General features: G+C 37.2%; 1 protein-coding gene across 1 annotated transcript; it reads left to right on the top strand.

Annotated features, from left to right (window-relative positions):
- On the top strand, positions 1-21379 carry LOC105053578 (poly [ADP-ribose] polymerase 1-like). The gene is given in 21 exon segments (XM_073245716.1): positions 1-255; positions 3942-3991; positions 4162-4342; positions 5832-6018; positions 6134-6449; positions 7091-7286; positions 7365-7520; positions 9201-9261; positions 9391-9454; positions 9563-9820; positions 11935-12172; positions 12270-12382; positions 12460-12536; positions 12688-12851; positions 19226-19382; positions 19385-19416; positions 19523-19631; positions 19928-20010; positions 20230-20367; positions 20738-20920; positions 21100-21379. Coding segments are annotated over 21 exon segments (2955 nt in total). The 5' UTR covers positions 1-111; the 3' UTR covers positions 21148-21379.
- Positions 21380-22960: the final 1581 nt, after the last annotated feature.

Genomic DNA, 22960 nt, shown 5'->3' with positions numbered 1-22960 from the left:
ATAAGCTCTCATAAACTCCCAAAAAGGCTCCACTTCTCTCTCTCACTTCGTCTCCCTCCCAGGGTCGCAGAGAGACTCCTATAACTCGGTCGGTCCTCAAATCCATCGGCAATGGCGAACCCGCCGAAGCCATGGAAGGCCGAGTACGCCAAGTCGGGGAGGTCTTCGTGCAAGTCCTGCAAGAACTCCATCGACAAGGACCAACTCCGCCTCGGCAAGATGGTCGCCGCCACACAGTTCGACGGCTTCATGCCCGTAAGGAGGAAAAAAAAAGAAAAAAACAACTTTTAATCTTTCTTTCTCTATTAAAAACCCCTATCTTCCTACATTAGGGCCCTTTATTAGATTATTTCTATCATTTAGGCAATTTCTGGATGAGATGATTCATACGCCTTTGCCATCGAGTTCTACATTATACGTTTATTGAGAAAAGTTTGGGTTTTTCTCATCTTCTTTTGTTGCGATTTCTTAAACTTGTGTCTTTTCCTTCACCTTTCTCAGGCATAGTTTTGTAGAACGAGGGATTCGCGTTTTTCGTGCGTTCTTGGTTGTTGCCATTTTGTCTGCTCTTGAAATTTGTGATTTTTCTTGTGTTGATTTTGATTGATTCTGTTGATTTTGTTAGAAATTTTTGGAAAAGTGGTTCTTTTTTTGATGTGCTCTTTGTTGCAGATAAGAAAACATCTGGTTTGGTTTGGTTAAATTTATTGGTTCTGGAGGAAGTTACGAATTTTTCTTAGTGTGATTATTAGGTCTTTATTTTGAATTATTAGTGCAATATCAGATGTCTTTGTAGTGGTTTAGGGTTGAAGTCTTTGTGAAGTATGTCAGAAGGTATTGGTTCCTTAGTTTATAATAGGTCCTTACTATAGTTGTATTTAGGGGCTATCATTGGGGACTTGACAACAAGTACATGATGACTGCAAGTTTGGTGATGAAATATGAAAAATCTATGCGATTTCATAGGTTCCAGAATTTTGTAACTTCTATTATTGCTTTTACATACATAGTGCAACATTAAGAGCCTCACATTCCTGGTCCTCATCACTCTTATCCTTGTCACACTTGTATAACAATATCATGACATGATTTGTAATAACAATAGGAACATCAATTCTTTTGAAAATATTTATTTGGCTTTTGCAAACTATAGCATTTATCTTATGACAACTGTGAGAGCCCCACTTCATTTCAAAAAAAAAAAAAGTTGACTTTTTAGAAAAATTTAAACTTTTTCTTCATACTAGGACTTTGGAATTAAAATCTGATCAAATTGTATGATACACCAAAATTCTTCTTAGTATGTTTATTTTAAAGAGCACTTGGAGAATAAGAGGTTCTGGTTTGGATTACTGGATGAATGCTTTTTTTTTCCTTTTTTTGGTATCTTCTTAAGTGTGTATGTTTTAAAGAGCATTTAGAGAATAAGAGGTTTTGGTTTGAATAAATGCAATTCTTTTGGGGTCCTCCCAATTGACATTGAGTAATATATCAGCTATCACATTAATAATCTATATATAAGTTGGTCAAGCTTAGTCATTTCCTGTAATGCTATTCAAGTGGATTTTTATCTAGGAATAGTAACTGTACCTTTTCAAGTATTGTGCAATTCTGTGGAGATATGCACTCTAGGAGCTGTTCTCTCATTTTTGTTGTTAGTTCTTCCCTTTTGTTCTTTCCTTTTTCCTTTGCTCCATTTGGTATGCATGGTATAAGGATGACAATATGGCTATCTGGGTGAAAGAGGGTTCAAGGCAACAACCTTGGAGAGTATGTCCCATGAATGAAGCTATAGAAATCCCATGAAACCTAGGTAAATGAGTTAAGTAAGTCTACATAAAGGTCTCCTAGTTGATTAAATGCAACTTGCTTGATGTTTCAGCAGAGGGCCTAGGACGCCCATTGCCGTCATCACACATACATGTTGAATAATATACCCTATAGATTATTTACCATCAAAATTGAAAGACTTCAATCAATGATAAATGACCCATCCTTATGTTCTACCACTTTCACTTTCCTTAGTATTCTAAAGTAAGTAAACATTTTGCTAATTAAGAAGTGCTTCCTTGTTTTTCATTGTCAATCTTTGATTATTGTGATATATTGAAGCACTTCATTTGGTAGGTCTTACATGGTAGATGAAATAGATGAATTGATTTCACGACTTGAGAAACTAATGTTGTTGATCTCTGATCCAAACTTGACATTATCGCTTCATATATCTCCTTTATTTAATTCCTTAAAACCTTTTAGCGTTATCATGATCCTACTCACTATGGTTGGGCATGTTGACAATGTGAAACTAATACGACATAGATGCAAGCGAACCTAGAAGTGCCCTACAAAGTGCAAGATTTTTTTTTGAATTCCAAATATTAATTCGGTCAATATATGTGGGTGTGTGTGTGTGTAAAGAGAGAGAGAGAGGATGGTTACACTCGAGTGGGTCTCCACATGATCTAGTCATGTCTAGATTGGATGATGGAGGTCCCACATCAATGATTTGAGCTATTAGATGTGTTTAACTACCTTTAAATTGGTTACATTACTAAAAATTATGTGATTTGGAGGCCCATAGCTTATGCATCAAGTGGTCAAAAAATTGGATAGTTTACATAATATGAAATATTACATATTTTTTGTTTTGATTACATAGGGGTCTACAAATCACATTATTTTTAGTGTATAAGCAGTTTAGATGTTCTAGATCATATCCAATACCTGATCGTCTAGAATCACATAATTTTTGCTTCGGATCATCAATGTAGAATCTCCATTGTCCAATCTAGACTTGATTGGATTTGAGTGGAGATCCACTCGAGTCTGGCCAAGTCTCTCTCTCTCCCTCCCTATATATATATATATGTATATATATATATTTCAAATAAGGATATCACTTTAATTCCATTTAGCTTGTCATTTCTTAATATTCCATTTGTCGTTGTAGTTTTGTCAACAACAAATATTTTGGCATTGATCAAAGAATTCTTATTAAACCTCAAATTCAATTTGCATAGTAGTTAAGGCATATAAGAATTAGTAGAATGCTTTCATTAGCTAAGTGATGCCAACACTTAAGTGGTAGAATGATGTAATATCTAAGAATAGATATTATTCCTATCCCTCCATCTTTCCCTCATGCAAAAAGTGTAATTTGAGGCATGTGGTGCACTTCGAACATAGCTTTTGACTATAAATTTGTCAGGTGGTACTGTGGTAGTGAATGTCTTCATATTGTATTTGATGCTACAATTCTTTTAAAGTTATATAGAGAAATGAACTAATCCTTCATATTCATATATAAATTGTTAATGCTCAAGGTAAAACCGAACTTGTATGTTAAAGTAACTTACTAAAATCAAATATTTTAATGTTATTGTAGTTTTCAAATTTTTTGTCAAGCATTTATATCTCATTAAAAAACACATGCCCATTTAGATGGTAGAAAATAATCATTGAAATTATTATTAATTAATTAGAACTACCATGTTTTCTATTTTAGTCTATATCTGTGTTGATGCATTCATGTTATTCTGAAGCCTAAATAAATGAAGTTGTTGTTCCCATCCTGTTGCTCACTTTCCAATTCCTAATTGTGATTTGAGCTTATTTTATCCTAATCTTCATCTTTTCAGTGGTTCCATAGTTATCAAACTTCTATTCACTTGTTTTGTCATGCACATTATGAAATTCTTTACTCATGCAATTCTTTTCCATGACAGTAGCATAGGAATCTTAAATAATGTGTTGCCTTGATCGTTGTTTTCTGTGCTCTGTTTCGTCCAGATGTTTAACTCTACCTGCACCTGCTAGTCTTCCCACTTTGCATTATCTTACTCCCTTTTACTTCTTCAACTACTATCATTTTTGGTTACTAATACTCAATGAACCAGAAGCTCTAATCTTTTTCTTTTTTCCTTCTTCCTTTTTGGATGCAGATGTGGAATCATGCTGGGTGCATCTTCAAGAAAGGAAACCAGATTAAGTCGTATGTGCAAATATAATCAGCCATCATGATAGCACTAAGATCTTTTTCAATAGTTTGAACTGCTCTTTTTAGATTTCTTAAATCCCTTTGTTTGCTAGATTACTTGCAGAATTCTTGTTATTAGTACTTTTTACCTGAGAATTGACCCTGGTGTCTAAAAATGATACCAGTGTTGATGACGTTGAAGGGGTAGACTTGCTTCGTTGGGAGGATCAACAGAAGATAAGGAAGTATGTAGAGGGTGGATCTGTGAGCACAACTGCTGTTAGCAATGATGGGTGTGCCATGGAAGTTTCTCAAACTTCTCGTGCTGCTTGCAGGCATTGCAATCAGAAGATTATGAAAGGAATGGTTGGTAATTTTGGATGAGCTTTTCATTCTACTTAAGATGTTACTTTCGGATCAGATTTTGCTTCTGGAAGTAACTATTTCTAGGGCTAATTATCCATATTTCTGTCACTCTTGAAGGTTCTTGCATCTAGATGTTTAGTATTTCTGTAAAGGAACTCAATTTTATTAGCTATAGGTTGCCATTGAAAAAGGAAAACAACTGATTCTTGACAGAATAAGTAACAAAATTCTTCTCAAAAACATTAAAATATGAACTTTTTTTTTGTGAATGTTATAGGTTAATCTCCAACTTCTGGACTGTTATATGTTAATCTCCAACTTCTCGAAGAATATAATTTGGTTGCCAACTTATTGCTAACCTAAGTTTGAGGGTCAACCAGCAAGAGGAAAAATCAAATGGGGAAGAATTTGGAGAGGAATACTGATATTTTAATGCAATTGTTCCGTGTGAGAAGGAAAGGCAAAGAAAAGGATAAGTGGTCAAGGAGTTTGTCAGAGATATGATTCACCCAGACTTCCCCTTTGAAATCATTTCTGACTTGAGTGACTTGGTTTGAATCAATATTTTTTGTCCCTAGATCATAATACATCAAAAATAGGAAAAACTTGTCTAGATGAAGGTGCGATACTGGGAATTAAACAAGCTCAGAACTTTGGGAGAAAAAATAAGCAGCAAACAACCATTATTTGCAGACATCATGTCTCTTCAAAACTTGATACTGGATTTTGCATCAGTTTTTCTTAAGTTATTCTCTGTAATTTAAAAGTTTTATAGAGACACAACTTTTTTTTTCAAAAGGGCTCAACATATATTTTTTGGTGATGCATTTTAGTTTTAAATGTGTTTTGATTGACAACTTGGAATGGTCAATGGATAAGCTTTTTTTTTTTCTTTTTGTTCTCTGTACCTGTTATCTCTATTGCTTCCAATTTCCTTGGTTATTAATGTTATATATTTATAGGATGCTTTTCTTCATTTATTTCATATGTTACTATTATGTGTGCCTATTTTGTCTGTTAAATATATTAAAATGAGAATTGGAAGCCACTTTTAGTTGAAGGTAGAGAGGTATGGCACCGGTAACATATATCAAACAATTGAGAAACCATCAATTCAGCCTATACGATGCGGTCGGCATGCACCCATATGCATTGGTATTGATCGGTATGGATCAGTATGGCAGGTATATAACAATACAGGTGTTATAGCATCTTGGCACCTGTAATCACGCCAGTTTCACATCGGAATGTTATGGTATTGATCGCACCATCCCGTTTTGGTGGTTGTTGAAACCATGATCAAGTCTCTTTTAGTTCCAATTCCTACTAAAATTTTTGTGGATCCCAGAATACTTTAATCTGGTTTTGCTGCCCATGACCATAAGCATCAAATCTTGTCCCAACTATGGAGTCACTTTTAATTCCACTACCTACCGAACTCCATCGATGCTAGAATACTTTAGTTTGACTTTGTTGCTTTCAATGTTAGGTTCGTGTCTCCACGAAGGCCGCGGGGCAAGGTTCTCGGGGTCTAGCATGGCACCATGTCGATTGTTTTATAGACATGTCTCCATCCACCATTTTAGAGAAAATTTCTGGCTGGGATAGCCTTTCACCTGAAGACAAGGCGACAGTTACTGCACTTGCTAAAAAGGGTAAATCTAACAACAACTCAGGTATTAATGCAAATTCTACTTATTTGAGGTTCTCTCAGATTTTGGATGTACCATTAGTGCTGGCCATTGTCATGTATGCCTTTCTGACTTTTGATTCTTCTTTTAATTTCAAAAGCTGTAGCACAAGAAAAACATGCAACAAAAGACACTAAGCGCAAAAAAGTTGGGAGTGAAGATCGTAACTCTAAAGTTCCGAAATCTGATGAAAATGATTCAGCAGGTGGGGCATTGAGTAAGGGAACTGCTGCTGAATCTGGTAATGCCAATTCTAGCTCTACTGAGCTGGAAAAAAATCTGGAAAAGCAAAGCAAAGCATTATGGGATATAAAAGATGAGCTTAAGAAGCATGTAACAACTGTAGAGCTACGGGAGATGCTGGAAGCTAATGGACAAGATTCAGCAGGATCAGAATATGATCTACGAGATCGTTGGTAATTTTTTTAATTTTGTTCTTAGTGTTTAGAATCTTCATGATACCATTAATTGAACATGAATCCTTGAGATAATTCACCAACGTTACTGATATTAATTCTGATACTAGATAACTTGATTAATCTTTCTTAAGCTGACACAAATGATGGAGCAGCTTGGAGTACTGCTGTGAAAGTGATTTGGAGTTGTTATCTTAATATTCATGCTTAGGTGACCAGTACTCGGCATGTACATGGCACATGATAGCTTCAAGGGGCAGTAGTATCATGGTAGTCTCTCTAAGATTACTTGTCATGGCTAGTACTAGGCATTTAATATAGTCCTGGTATATGCTTGTGAATCCAGTATAGAGGAAGAAATTTTGCTGGCTGGTTCAAAGACCAGTTACTGTATTGGCATTTACCTTCAAATTGATATTTCACATTCAGCACATTATGAAACTTGAACTAACTGTAGAGCTCAATGAGGTTTTCTTCTTACTAATTCACATCAAATTCTGCTTTCTAGTACGTTGCCATTTTATCTGACTGCAGTTATGTGGATCTGATGTATTACTGCTAGAATCTTGACTTTGGTATAATTTCTTTAGTTAAGAGTATTTACTGCTGACAAACAGCATTATTTGCATTTTCTTTTTCAGTGCTGATGGGATGCTCTTTGGAGCACTGGGTAAGTGCCCTATTTGTTCTGGTTCCCTGCATTATTCTGGAGGCCAGTATCGTTGCCATGGCTATGTATCAGCATGGAGTAAGTGTTCATACTCCACCACTGATCCTGTACGTCTAAAGGAGAAATGGAAAATCCCAGATGAAACAAGTAACCAGTATCTTCTAAAGGTACATGAAAACAATGATTATCTAAGCCTATGCAGAAGGCTCTGCTAGTTGCTAATTCAAATGTATGATATGCTGCAGTGGTTCAAGTCTCAAAAGGCAAAGAAACCTAATCGAGCTCTTCCTCCATCTTCTAATAAATCTTCAAGCAGCACTTTGGTGCAGTCTCAGCCATCAAATGGTGACAAGTTGGAGAATTTGAAAGTTGCTATAGTTGGAGAATCTCGAAAAGCCATTGTAAGATGTTTCCCTCAAATTTCTTTTTGGCGCATATTTGTTCTTAATGGGATGATTATCTTAGAAAAAGTGAGCATTTTATATTATTTCTTTCTTCTCTATTATTTAAATTGTGCTTCTCCTATGGGTGCAATTTGGGTTGCGCTCAACCTGAACCGGTCTGATCGGCCTGCCCATTGGTAGGGCTAGGTCAAAGTTTTATAAACTAGGGTTGGGCTTCAGTTCGAAAATTTTAATCAAACCTCAGGTAAGTTTATATTAGGGTTGACCATCAATCCAACCCGAACCTGGCCAAATCCAATCTGACTTAACCTAACTTGACCTGATATAGTAAATAATCCATATTTATGTTTCATGTAGGTTACTTATATGTATGATTTGCCTAATTGCCTCGAATCGGATGGTTCGAGGCATGTTGAACTGTACTGGCGGCCAACTGGTGCGGTTTAGGCGTTCAATTTGGAATGCCTGCGAAAATGGAGTGAATGAGAAGGAAAGAGGAAGAGAGAAAGAAAGGAGGGGAGGGAAGGAGATGGAAATGCCGGTGGTGGCCCGCTAAGGCCATTGAAGCCTTCGGGGCTTTGTGGTCCTCCGTGAGAGGGATTAGAGAGAGGGAGGATGGAGAGAAATAGAGGAAGAGGAAGGTGGTAGGGATGTAGCTGTGGTCGCTAGTGGCAGAAACAGGGGCGATCTGCCCCTATTTATCATATTTTTTAGAAAAACGCAGTTCACAGTGAAACTGGCAATGGATGAATCATGTTTTTTAAAAACGTGATGAATAAGGGGACCTTTTCTTGTTTTGAACCTATGATTGTAGGTGGATTTCCGCCATTCGGCGGCCACAGTGGCCACTTGGAGGCTCTCGGGCGGCCTCCCTGTGGCCTTCCCCTTACTCCACTTCTTTCCCTCCCCCCTCTCTCTCTCTCCCTCTCCCTAATTTCTCTTATGGATGACTGCGGAGATCTGGAGGACTTGGCGGCCCTCCGGTGGCCACCGTCGGTGTCTCAGCCATCCTCCCTCTCCCTCCCTATCCCCCTCTCTCTCTCTTTTCCTTCCTCCCGGGTTTTCCCTCGTTTTCATGTTAATTCAGGCCCGATATGGGGGCATACCAATTTGTATCATCGGCTGGCCGGCATGGGGTCTAGTTTCGAGTCAGCAATCTTGCTTATATGTTTATATAATTGTGCCTTTAATCTTATTAAATTGTGTAAGTGTAGCATTGAGATTTGTGAATGACTAGGTCTAATTCAACAAAAATTAATTGATAGAAATATCCAAACCTGTTGCTATTGTAAAATTCCTGCTTGATTTAACCCAATTAACATTGCACAACCTAACTCACCCTACTAAACCGACCCAACCTGACTAGCTTGACCCAACATAAATTTAGCTTACATCAGGATTGCATTTTGGTTGGGTTAAAGAAATCCCAACCTGAGTCCTAGTTGTGCTGGGTTGGGGTTTGCTTTCAACTTGATCAACCCTAGCTTCTCCTAGCCTTGGCCATCTAATAATAGATAGCTGGATGACATGGAAATTGCTATACCTGGTTCTATCATGTATACCTCATCTAGAATTTCTGCAATTCTTTTTGTTGTATATTTATCCATCTAGAGTTGCAAGGAGATTTCTATGTTGGAAGCTTGCTCATGACTTTACATGTTTGGTAATTAATTTTAGGAGGATTGGAAGCACAAATTTGAGGAGGCTGGGGGAAAAATTCATGCCAAGATTAAGAAGGGTATATCTCTATTCCAAATAGATTGCAATATAGTACCTTTCTTGCTTTTTGTACAAATTCATGCAAATTCAGAAAATGCTGTTGAACAATTAAGATCATGTCACATTGAAAGCTTTTGCTGAACTGCAGATACTAATTGTTTGGTTTTAATCGGAGAGATGGATGATGATGATTCCGAAATCAAAAAAGCCAGGTTAGCTGTACCTCTGGGTGCATCTGATGTTTGTTGGTCCTTCATTTGTTATGTGGGCTATATTACATCTTTGAAGTTTTGCGTAAGATATATAGATCAATTTGGCAGGAGAATGAAAACACCCATTATGAGGGAGGATTACTTGCATGAGTGTATTAGAAAGCAGAAGAAGATTCCTTTTGATTTATATAAAGTTGAGGCGGCCTTTGAGACTTCAAGAAGTGATATGGTCACTGTGAAAGTGAAAGGGCGAAGTGCTGTTCATGAGGCCTCTGGTTTGCAGGACACTGGTCACATTCTTGAGGATGGAAACAGCATCTATAATACGACATTAAATATGTCTGACCTTTCAACTGGCATTAACAGGTAAGATTCTGTTTCATACTAGTTCCATATTAAGATTACTTGGATTTCTATTGTTAACAGGTAAGTCACAGGAAATCTGCTATTGTTAAGAGTTAACTAGAAAAGGAGATGCGCTTGCATCATTAGCATGCCTTCATGTTAACGAGCTAGCATTGATTTTTTTTGTGCATACTTAAGATTCTTTTGTTGCTTGGAAAGTATGCATCAGAAAATGAAAATATGCTTCTGTCTTCTAGTGGAGCAATAGCTCGATATATGTACAATCTGTATAACATAATGTTATGACCTTCATACTGGTGAGCATACCAAAACACAACGACTAATGTTTGTGTGAAACTGTTTTCATGGAGGAAGGAAGGATGCCTATTCATGTTGGACATGAAAAGATTGTCCAACAAAGTGGATGAGAATTGTTTAGGCAAAGCAGTCTACCGAGCAAATAATGGTCAAATGCTTATGACTGCTGTTTTTTTTTTTTAAATCTAACAACATTTTTGTGGTCGCATTATAGGGGGAAGGCTTCTGCAACAATTGTTGTTGTCAGTTAGCATGTCTAAAGCCAAATTACCTGAGAAGCAAAGGTGCATTACTAGTTGAATGTGATTGTCATCCTTATTAGGCTTCCAAGAGATAAAATAGTCCCTTGACAAAGGTCGAGAGAAGATTGGTGACTTATTTAATGGTGAGAGGAAGAAGCTGAAAAATATTGATATGGTGCTAGTGTCATGAAAATTTGAAAGAATGCAATATGCTGAACAGTGTTCAGCATGACAACAGAATAACTGTTCAGCATGACAATGGAATAGTTTAGCTTATGTGGGTCGTAGCTATACTTGATTCATTGAATTGGCATCAACATGTGAAAAGGAAGGAGATTGCTGGGATTTGGGGGCTGCAGGAGCCATGAGACAGGGGAGCTACAGGATGTGGAGGGTGGTTGAGGGGTGTCTTGACTGGTTCCAGTGCCATCTCCATTGGTGACTGACTGCAAGGTGGGCAAAGGACAGCGCTCCTCGAGATTGGTTCAAAGCCGTAACTTGATCCTCCCTGGTGGGGAGAATGTTGTGTTGGCATTTCCTAAAGGCGAAGAGGTTGTCTTGTTGATGGACGTGATGACTTAGGAGGTTGGTAGAGGGTGGAAAGGCATTGCCCCCATCTGTCGGGATCATTGGAAGGTCTTCTTGGATTTTGTGATTCCGAGTTCCAACACCAGAGTTCCTTATTAGGGTGACAAGAGAAGGGTTACTGCTTGACCATCTTTGAGGCAACCTGGTATCCTTTTTCAAAGGTTCTGTCCTACTGGGATAAAGTGGCGGTTTCTGAGGTGAGAGGCTCAAATCAGGTCTCTTCTTTTAATACTAATAAAGGATCTCATGGTAGCCATTTCCTGGGGTTAATGCTTGGCAAGTGGGGTTGATGGTAGAGAGTTAATAGAGTGGGGTTTGGAAAGGTGCTGCTTCATTTCCTTCCATTCATCACTTTTTGGCACCTCAGTCACCCTTATCTATTTTTCCCTTCTTACCCAGTTTTCATTTATAAGTTGAATCTAAAAGGTTCTATGCTAGCTTTACCAACGACTGTGATGCCTATGGGAATAGAACTGCTTCCCAATGTCATGGTGATGGAGGGAGCTCTGGTGACATCAACTTCTTAAATAGGCCAGATCTGGCCAAAGAAATGTATAATCTCGGATTCTCTGTGCATTCTTCTTGCATCTTCATCACAAAGAAGAGAGTGAGAGAATGTTGAGTATCATTCTTCATGTCTTCTTAAGAACCCAGAACTATCCAGGCTTGTTATGAATATTGGGTTGGCATTTGAATCTTGTGACTACAACATTTTGCATTATATGTTTGTAGTTTCATACTAATCTGCATGCATGCACTTATAGCAGTGGTGTTGTCATATGATCCAAGTGCTCCAAGATGTTCACATCTGCTTTATGTTTGGCTGTAGAAGCGTTGCAACTAATGCTCATGGAGATGAATTAGTTCATTAACTTTGGTGTGTCTTTATGTTTTGGTTCTTACCAGTCCATGGAAGTAATGCTTTCTTACGCCTGCAATGCTATTTTTTGTTTTAATGGTCCCTGATTATCTTTTCTATGTTTGAAGTTATTATATCCTTCAGATTATCCAAGAGGATAAAGGATCAGATTGCTATGTATTCCGGAAGTGGGGTCGTGTTGGGAGTGATAAAATTGGAGGGACCAAATTGGAAGAGATGTCAAAGTCTGATGCAATTCAGGAATTCAAACGTTTATTTCTTGAGAAGACAGGAAATCCATGGGAAGCATGGGAACAGAAGAAAAACTTTCAGAAGCAACCAGGCAGATTTTTTCCACTAGATATTGTATGAATGGATTTCATATGGTTATTTCAATTTGCATACAACCAAATTCATAGATTCTTGATTTTTGGAGTCGTTTTTGAAATTTGTGGTTTTGTAGGATTATGGTGTCAAGCAAGTATCAAAGAAGGTGGAGTCTGCCAATACAAAGAGCCTTCTTGCTCCTCAGTTGATAGAATTGATGAAGATGCTTTTTGATGTTGAAACTTACAGGTTATTACTTGTCCATATATTTTGGATTTTATTCCCTTCTTTGAAAGATGCCTAAGAGGTTTCCTTTGCCTTTTCAGGGCTGCTATGTTGGAATTTGAGATTAACATGTCTGAAATGCCACTTGGAAAGTTAAGTAAAACGAATATCCAGAAGGGTATGTATTGAATCCTATATATTGTTGTCCAACATGCAACACTTCATTGTTGTGGCAATCTCATGTTTGTTTCCGCATGATGTTATAGTGCAGATTGATAAAAGCTTCATTGTGTATTTATTGTAAAAAAAATATTGTTACTGTGTTGCAGGTTTTGAAGCTTTAACCGAAATACAAAATTTATTAAATAATAATGCTGCACATGATCCAGTCATTAAAGAGAGCTTGATTGTTGATGCTAGCAATCGTTTTTTTACCCTTATTCCTTCAATCCATCCTCATGTGATACGAGATGAAGATGATTTTAAGGCAAAGGTAAGTGCTTAAGTGCTTCCAAGTTCCAAATACATCGATATTTTTTATTTCATTCTTCTCACACCTGCAATTTTCAAATCTTGTAGCTCAGTAAGTCAAACTCAACTTTCTATTCTGTTATACATCTAGCTATAATTTCATCGCATGACAATATCTCACATGGTGGAAGTGCTGTTGCTTCTGAATTTCTGTGTTTATCACTGATTCTGTATACTGCTCTCAGCTATCCATCTTGTCTTTGTTTAGCCTTGTGTCTCTGTTATAAAAGCTCCATCATAAATATATTGGGTCAAAAATCTTAGTTTAACAGAACAGTTATAGTGGCACAATAGTGCTATTTCAAATATACAACTGTATGCATGTAAGTACATCTTATTTGCAGAAATGCAACCACAGTTAAAAGAAAGAAAGTTTGTCATTATTTTCCTGTCATCATGAAGAACAGAAGCTGATAAATTCTAACAAAGGCAGTGCTTTTGGCGTAGGAACTGCAGAAGCATAACCAAAACTAAATTCTTTCAGTGTTGGTAGAACGGTCCAAAATTAGAGCCAGTTTTTGGAATTGGCTGAACTAACAATGCCAAATTTGTTTCTTATATCAAGGATCAAAGTTTTGTAGGATGTACCCATGGTTGGTTGCAGGTTAGCACCAGGTGAGACAATACCATTTTGGGCCATTGACATGCTCATGCAACATGCTACTCTAGAGCTTAAACTTTGAGTATGTGGTAGTTTGTATCAATCCATGTTGGTTCATACTTGCCTACACACATTAGCAAGGATCATTATAGAATACATAGAGTGATATGCATCATACAGGTGTGTCACATGTTTATTGCTGTCCTTGTGACTGATTGGCGTGACATGATTCTTTTTTTTTTTTTTAAATTTTGAAAGAAGTTTCTCAAGATTATGTTTGGATTTTACAAATTTTAAGAATATCTGGAAGTATAGTGATATTTAACATTTTTCTCACGTAGATCTGGCTATCAGTCAATACATCCATAGCAGTACTTTGATGTATTAAGTTGCCATTAAACGTTGAAATATATATAATGCAGTCCTAAGAAGAAATACGAATTGGTTTTTAACTTTTTTATTAAAAAATTTGATCTTTTGATTGTTTTATCATGTAAAGCCAAAATGATAAGTCCAGTGTTTTTAAGCAACGGTTTATTACTTGAAATTGATACTTATTTTTTATTTATTCTATTTTTTGACTTTATTTTTTTGTTATTTAGTCAAGAATGTTGAAACAGGACTCAAACTAAAACCCATTTGGCCTGGCTAAAATTGGACGTAAACCGTTTACCAACTTTCCAAAAGTTGTATTTGGAAATATGGATATTAGATCTTTGTATGCCCTGTGTATAGGGAATCCTAAACTGGGGAAAACAAGTAATAAAACTGACCTTTCCCATTCTCTTGATTCTGATGGGCAAACTTTCCATTTGAGCAGCCAACAGATTGTCTCGAATCTTGATCAAATGGAGGTGATATATCTGGCCTTCCTTCTTTAAGTGATGGGCAATCCACTTGGTTGAATCGATGGGCCATATTTTGCCTGATCTCTTAAACTGATGGGTGATCTACCTGTTTGAAGCTATCCCAATCAAGTGGTCAGACCAATTGACTTGCCTTTTGGATTGATTGGCAATCCCCTAATATGATGGGCAAATAGGTGATTCCTTCCAAATAGATGGGCCAGGTCTGGCATGCTTTGGAGGACCAGCAATCTGGATGGACACCCAACAAATGGATAGTTTAGATAAGGTCTGCTTTAATTGATGATCTCCAACTTTTCTAATAGTCCGTCAGCTGTCGCTGTCAATTGGATGGGCCAGACTTAACCTGCCTGCACCATTTCGAGTATTTAACTCTTCTTTGTTTTTGGGTCCAACGGTGGCACACTTAATTGCAGTAGACGTGATGGCTATAAATTATGATCAACTTTGATGGTCTGACCTCAAAATTTGATATTTTTTTTTCCATAATAACTCCTATCAGGGTATAAGTTGTGATTCACATCAGTTAGGGTGATCTCTGATTGCCCACAGAAATTAGGGGCAACTACCCTTCCAATTGAGGCAAGGAAGGTAGTTCTACCTTCCCAAAATATTCACTAGGCCCATGTGCTCTATCTTTGATCAAATGGGCTGATAAAGAACCATGTTCTAAGAAACCTATAAGCATTTCATGTAAGTAAATTTTCCCATCATGATATGTTCAGGGAACACAGATATTGTTTTGTACTACACCCCTAGAAGGAAACCTTACCACTCTCTTCCTCATAATTCTTCAACAATACATGTTAGAAACGAATGCCTGTATCAATGAACGGAATCCATTAATAATTCCTTATCAAAGGAGTTGTAAGCTTTATTTTAAATAGAAACTTCAGTCTCAATCAGACTTGGAGGGTCATTGGCCCTGCTTTTAGTATGAAGTGTGAACCTCTACTCTAGCAGAGAATTCCTTCCAATGGGAGCCTTGGTCTCTATTCATCTAAAACCTTGGATCCTAGTTAATGCAAGGGAGGACGTTGGCCCTGTCAAATGGAAATGCTACTGCTGGTGGAAAGAGTCCTGGATGCTATAATGAACAAGCACATGGATCTCACTGATATCAGGGGCCCTGCCTTCAGAATAAGGACTCCACTAACAGTGCAGGCCTTTATGTAGGAGTCTTTGGACTCCATATTGAGCGAGGTTACTGGTCTCAACAATGTGAAAAAAGATGTTAGGCCATGTTTAAGTCAAAAGCTCCATTTTCATGGAGATTTTGTTGACAAGGAGTCTTTGGCTTAACATTACTGGGATCACAGATCTGGGTGTTATTGAAAAGCCTTTGACCTTGCCTCCACTTCAAAATTGTAACAGTAGGCATTTTGATGTTAAAAGAGCATTTGGCTTTTATACAAAACAGATCATTGATCTCAATATTATGGAGGTAGGCCACTATCCTTGCACTGAAATTCAAATTCCACTGTTAGTGGGTGTATAAAAAGAGGCTTTGTTTCTATGTAAATGTGATAATTGATCTCAACATGAGCGAGGAAGGCCTCTAGCTTTGCCATTAATCCAAAACCCGACCATTAAGTGGAGATTTTGGCACAAAAGAGCTTTTGGCTTTATGTTGAATGAGATCATTGATCTTGTTGAAATCATGGAAATGTCTGCAGCCTTGCTCCTGTGTTGGTAATATTTCTTATGTAGAAAGTCTTGACTAAGGTTTGCTGTATCACCCGATATGGGGCGTACCATACCATACTGGTATGGCTTATTGTATCATATTGAATTGTGTACCGACATTATAATAGGATGGTACTAGTACAGGATTCGGTATCAAGATAGCTAATCGTACTCTTGGTATCGGACCCCGTATCAGTACCATCCTATTATAATGTCGATATGTGGTTTAGTATGGTATGGTAGTGTCGGTAGAGTGTGGTAAGCCGTACCAATATGGTGATATGGGGCAGTATAGCAAACCTTGGTCTTGACCACTATAAAAAATGGAATATTTGTTTTAACAAAGAAAGGCTTCTACCCTCTTGTTGTCCTATTTAGGGAACCTTTTCTTTTAATCCTTCTATTATTTACATTCTTTAGGAACTGAATAATGTTGGGAATATAATTTACAACTGAAGGACCAATGAAGCATGTAAATGGTTAAATTTGAAATATAACACTTTAAACTTCATTGCAGATTAATATGGATTTTTACTAAAGTATTGTCAACATGTTAAAGTTAAAAGTGATGGAGGGTGACTCGTGATGATTTGACTTCATTGTATGGCCATACAAAATCACTTGAAAGTCATGACATATTTACCATGGAAAAGACAGAATCATTTAAGATAAATTCAAATAGTTTAATCCATAACATAACCTCTTCAACCTGGCCTTGGTACATAGTCATGGTGGCAAATGATGTCATGGGATTGATTGGAATTTTTAGGGACTTCATCTCCAGTTCTATGACCAATCAGATTGTGAATGTTCCATCTGTGAAAGGCAAAAAGATGAGTGTTAGTTTCTTGGAGTACTAAGCTTGAAGTTCTGTGTCATGAAAGTCTCACTAAACAGAAATTCGATCAACAGAGCTGTTACTTGACTCCATAATCAAAGAGTTCCACTTTACAAAATTCAGATTTGGAAGACCTCTATTGTTTTCATCATGTAGAAAACTCATAAGTACAAAGAATTTCAGTTTGTGGAGCTTTGTGATTGGAAGATTCATTTAAATGAAATCCGTGATCTCAGGGTTTTAGGAATGAAACACTCATTCAAAGAGTTTCAACTCGTAAATCTTGTAAGACTCGGGTTTCAGTGTTACTAAAGCTCTCAATGAGCTTTAGTTTATGAAACTATACATAACTCTACTATTACAAAGAAATCTTATAGTAAAAAATAGTTAGATTTTCATGTTCTAACACACGAAGTTTCCAAAATTTGAGTTTCAATCTTAGAAGCTGGTATTTTTTACATAGATTAATGCATCCATTTAGGAATCTTCTAGCAGTCTCGAACCTGCGCCCAATTTCTAAGTGGTTCCTTATTGGAAGTGTTTCTTAAATATCTGCTTCCCTAAACCTGCACCTGCATCTGCTTTGGCACCTCCCCTCTATTCTGACAAGGTTTAAATATGTGAATTTTTAGATTAGAAGTTTCAGCCCTTCTGAAACTCTCAATTCTGAGTTCCAAATATGAAACTTGAGTCCTGTTTCAATTCCATGCTTTTAACACATGCTACTTTCAAGTTGAAGCTTCAGCCTTATGAAACTCTTTTTTTCTTGATAAGAAAAAGATTAGAATACCATAAGAATCTTTACATTAATAATTCAAACTTTATGAAACTTGACGTACAATCAGTTCCAGTGTATCAAGACATAAAATTTTGAAAATCGGAGTTTCAATTCATGAAACTTTAAATATGTATTTCAGGTTAGCTGACATCAAAAATGAGTTTCCACTTCCCATTGGTGAAACTTGGGCTGAAACTCTATGGTCAGTCTGAGTTTCAGCATATGAAATGTTTGATGGTGACATCACTATTGTATTTCATTCTTAAAAAAGACATCATTTTTAAGGTCTGAGTTGTTGATCTCCCACATTTATGGTAAGTCTCTATTAATGAAAATCTGTTATAAGTTCCATTAATGAAAACTCCAATCAGACTGAATCTTTATTTTAGCCTTAAGAGTTTAATGCATGAAGTTGTCTGAGTTCCAAACACAGTAGAACTCTGTATGTTGGGTTTTTGATGAATAAAACCCAAATTGGATTGAACTTCCAATTTTAATCTTAAGGAAAACCTATGCTTAATAAGTTCCTTGAACTTCTTTGATCTTGTTTTCTTCAAAATTGACACCCCTGTCATTAAACTGGGTAATATGGACCGTTATGACCATATTTTTCCAGCTCATATTTAATATATATCAATGTTGATTTTCTTTAGGTAAATGTAAAACAGGATATATCCTAGTAATTGTACTGTATGAAAGTAGTCTTCCAATGAGATTGCATATATTCATCGCTGATGTGTATATTGGTCTTCATCTTAACTCTCATGAGATCTCTTGATTGGACATACCTAACAATAGGCTCTTGAGTTTATTGGAGTCCAAACCTACACAAAATAATATATCCATTTCCCATTAGAGAGATAATTTCATGGGAACTGCATCAAAGTCCAATTCTGTATAATATGGCTATCCTTGGGCAATTTCTGTCTGTTCTGAGGGACAGATTTGTGCCACTGATATCTTCAAAATAATTCACCTCAAAAGAAATCTTCAAAATAATGAGTTGTGGTCATAAGTGGAGGGTGCTACTCATCTATGTCAATAGAAGTTACAGAATGAATGGAGTCACAAGTTGATGCTGAGTAATAATCTAAGCTATTCGAGGATTCAAATCTCACTGTAGATGCCACTTTCAACTGACTGGGTAATTTTCCATTACATACAAACAACATGAATAGTTCCGATCTGAAGATGATCATCAGATGGATGACCATTTGGGTACCATGGGTGAGTTCTGGTATGTCCTGGTTTTATGTGCATCTTCTTGTGTACAATATGGTCTTGAAGCTTCATTAACATTGCCATATGTATATCTTAATTAGTGTTGATATACGTAGTTCTTTTTCTTCTAGTCACAGAGCTGTCATGTTTTTCTGTTAGTTATGTTAACCATTAACTAAAATGGGGATCCTATTTGGAGGTTGTTTAGATGATAAAGATGAGAGTTGCTTATCAATGTTGTCCGGTTCATCAATGTTTGTTTATTTCTGTCAATGCACTGCCAAGTGAACTAAATGGATTCTCATTGTGATGATAAAGTGAAGTTTTATGTTTCTCCAAATTTCAGGTGAAGATGCTTGAAGCTCTTCAGGACATTGAAATTGCTTCTAGACTAGTTGGTTTTGACGGTGAAAATGATGAATCTCTTGACGAGAAGTACAAGAAGCTCCGATGTGATATTACTCCATTGCCTCATGATAGTGAAGATTTTAAGTTGGTTGAAAAAATCTCCTTAATACTCATGCTCCTACACACAAGGTGTACTACAGTTTTGCATTCTCCAACCTTTTTTTTTTTTAAGAAAAAACTGTTCTTCCCATCTTTGTATCTTTCACTTGTTTAATTTGTGTTGCCTGATTCTTAGGATTGGTCACTGGAACTAGAAGAAGTATTTGCACTTGAGAGGGAAGGAGAATATGATAAATATGCACCATACAGAGATAAACTCCGCAATAAGATGCTTTTGTGGCATGGTATGTTATGATGGTTTAACTTACAAATATGCTCTAAGTTATGTAAATGGTTAAACCAAGTATTTTTATTGGGAGAGTCCTTGTAATATAGTTAGATTTTGTTGAGAAAGTGGAAGATAACACCTCCAGAAACTCACCACTCTTTGAAATAGTCACCTTTTCCAATTTTGTCATATTCTGCATGACATTTCGAAGACAATATGTTTTTATACAGCTGAATGTTTAGGACCGAGGAAAGGTATATTAGTTTTGTTGATTTCATCCAGAATTTCTGAGGTCATTCATGTGCCATACAGGTTCACGATTGACAAATTTTGTGGGTATCCTCAGCCAAGGACTGAGAATAGCACCTCCAGAAGCTCCAGCAACGGGTTACATGGTCTCTCTCTCTCTCTCTCTCTCTCTCTCTCTCTGTCTCTCACATGTGCATGCATGCAGGCACATGCAAACACTGGTGCTTCCATGCCTGGATGCATCGGTTTGTTCTGTTGGGCATGTTTTTATATCATTGGGTAAATGGATGGTTGATTGCATGTTGAATCTCTAATTGGTGGTCTCACAATGTCACTTCTGTGTTTCTACTGTTGTGGGTTTTCAGTTTGGCAAAGGACTTTACTTCGCTGATCTTGTTAGTAAGAGTGCACAATATTGCTATGTGGACAAAAAGAATCCCGTTGGTCTGATGCTTCTTAGTGAGGTTGCTTTGGGAGAAATTTATGAGCTCAAGAAGGCCACAGTGAGTGTCTCACCATTGCTGTAGTAGCTTGAATTCATTTAATATTTGTATGCCATCTATGATTTGTGGGCAATGGGAATAATGTCAAAACACGTAATGTCAGTTGACAACTTTGTCATGATTGGCGGTATTCTCAGAAAAAAAAAGAGTTGCATAATATGGCAGCTCTTACTTGTTTGTAGTATCCATGGGGGTTTCAGTGTTTAAAAGTAGTCAGCCACTCAACTTTGTGTTATAGAATACAGTTAATTTGCTTCTTAAAATTTGCAACAAAGAAAAGTGCTTCCTTTTTCTTTAAATCTTAATACCTTTGCTGCTTCATTTGTAAGCTTTACTCTGATTATATGGAGCCCATTTCTTTGTACCACAGTATATGGAGAAGCCACCAAAAGGAAAGCACTCAACGAAAGGACTTGGCAAGACTGTACCTCTGGAGACAGAATTTGTGAAGTGGCGGGACCAAGTGGTCCTGCCTTGTGGGAAGCCAGTTCCATCATCTATTCGAGCATCAGAGCTATTGTACAATGAGTACATTGTCTATAATACAGCTCAGGTTGGTGGTGAATACTTTTGCCTATAGTTTTGCGTATGCAACCCATCAGCCCTGGCATCCTAGCCAACATTCATCTAGGAAGTCATCTACTTCATTTAGGTTGTCTTGCTGATAAGTAGCATTGTTTTCCATCTTTGTTAATCATCTCTTTTGTTCTTTGTTATTGTGTCTGTGAGCAGGTCAAGTTGCAGTTTTTGTTGAAAGTGAGGTTTCATCACAAGAGGTGAAAGAGTTGCTGATGTTTTGCAAATGATATTTTTGGGCGAGCCTGGGGGATGCCAGTAATGGGCAGGGCATAAGATGTGAATGGTCCTGTAAAGTTGGTGCTTCTTTAGGTACTTACAAGCATCAATGTTTTGCTATGACTATTTTTGGGTCCCTTGAGTTCGGTTTCTGGTAAATACAGACTACTCCTGTAAATTCTCTAGTTCAATAACAAGTTTCTGTTTGTTTATCTAATTGGATAGCTTCTGTTTGAGAGGAAAGTTTGCTTTTTCATGTCGCCAGAGGAAAAGAATTGAACCGAGCAGGAGTTGTTGGTGAACTGGGCGCTATGTTACATCAGACCACTGTGCTTTGAGGGTCAACCCCCGTTTTCCCTCATCAAAATGCAAAACCATCATTCTTTTTCGTTGTCATTCTTTTCAGAATTTTTCTCTTGCCAAATTTTGATCTTACCCACCTGATGTGATGCTTCTGGACACATCCCTGATTCACAGTCAAGCAATGCCATGCTTAGTCTTTGGCAGGAACTTATCTTCGGTAACCTTCTCTGTTTGTTTATGGTTCATGGCCCCTGTAAATTGTGTCATCTCATGTTCTCTGAATGCTCACAATGCATATGTTTTTTTTCAATGTTGAACCAATACACTGTTTATTGGCTGGAGAAGGAAATCTCCATTAAAAACCATCGAGTCATCCTTGCATTCAGTCCCTCTCCTGCAGTGACTCATGAACAAAGACTGCTCCCATTTACGTTACATGGCATCTAAAACAGTTTATAATACACAAAACACGTTGGGTATCCAAAGACTGATGGTTCTAGAGAATAATTTCTGCAACACATTTTAGCCCCCCCAGGACCTGGCAGCACGACTCTTCTAGCACAATGCCCTCTTCTTTGTGAACTGGTTGTAAGCTGCTTTTCTAATCACTGTGCCTGGATAAGGTAGTATAACATGATTACACTTTGTGTCATTTCCTCTTTTTTCTTTTTTTTTTTTTTCTTTCTTGTGTTTACTTGACACCCATGAAATCCTCATCTGAACACAAGGTTCGTTGGGTTTGGAGGATATGGATGATCAAAGGTGGACTACTGTGAATGCTGTTGATGTAAAGATAGATATATACATGAGATAAAATCTGTGTTTTCAGTAGCCTATCATGAAAAAGAACCTATCTTGATCCCCACACTGTTGCATACATAAACCATTCATTACATGCATATCATGAGACTGAGAAAGCAGTACTGGTTGGCAACAAGACAAATGCTTCCAGAGTATCTTATGCGACGGAGGGAGACAAGGTTGGCTCCAAATTGATTTTGTTGACATTGGTTTTTTTTTCATAATTTGAATAATTGTATGATCACCATCGGTCACTTTAAACATTTTCGGGTAAGCTATGGTTTTCAGAGAAATTCTTTGTGCACTACGGGCGGTGCAGTGCGTGCACCGCTTGCGGTGATTGGCTCGTATACGGGATTGGAGTGCGGTGCATGAAGAATTTTTTTTCTTTTCGGCCCCGTGCGTGAGCTAATCACTATAGATGATGAGCATAATTTTGTACTATCTACGGCGCACAAAGAATTTCACATGATTTCCGTGCTATTCAAAATGCAAACATAATGGCAAATGTGCTCATTATAAGAAAGGCAGCGACTCGCTCTTTTCGCTTAGATTTTTTTTTTAATTTTTTTTAATAAAATGTTTAACGATGACCTTTCTTCAAAATCCTACTAAGTTGTTCTCTTGGTAAGAAGTAGAGGATCTCACTTACAAATTACAGTACACTTATAAGCAGAAATTTTACATGCATGGT

Source organism: Elaeis guineensis, chromosome 11 (genome assembly GCF_000442705.2).
Source record: "Elaeis guineensis isolate ETL-2024a chromosome 11, EG11, whole genome shotgun sequence".
Classification (NCBI taxonomy): Eukaryota; Viridiplantae; Streptophyta; class Magnoliopsida; order Arecales; family Arecaceae; genus Elaeis; species Elaeis guineensis.
This window is presented reverse-complemented; position numbering and strand designations above follow the sequence as displayed.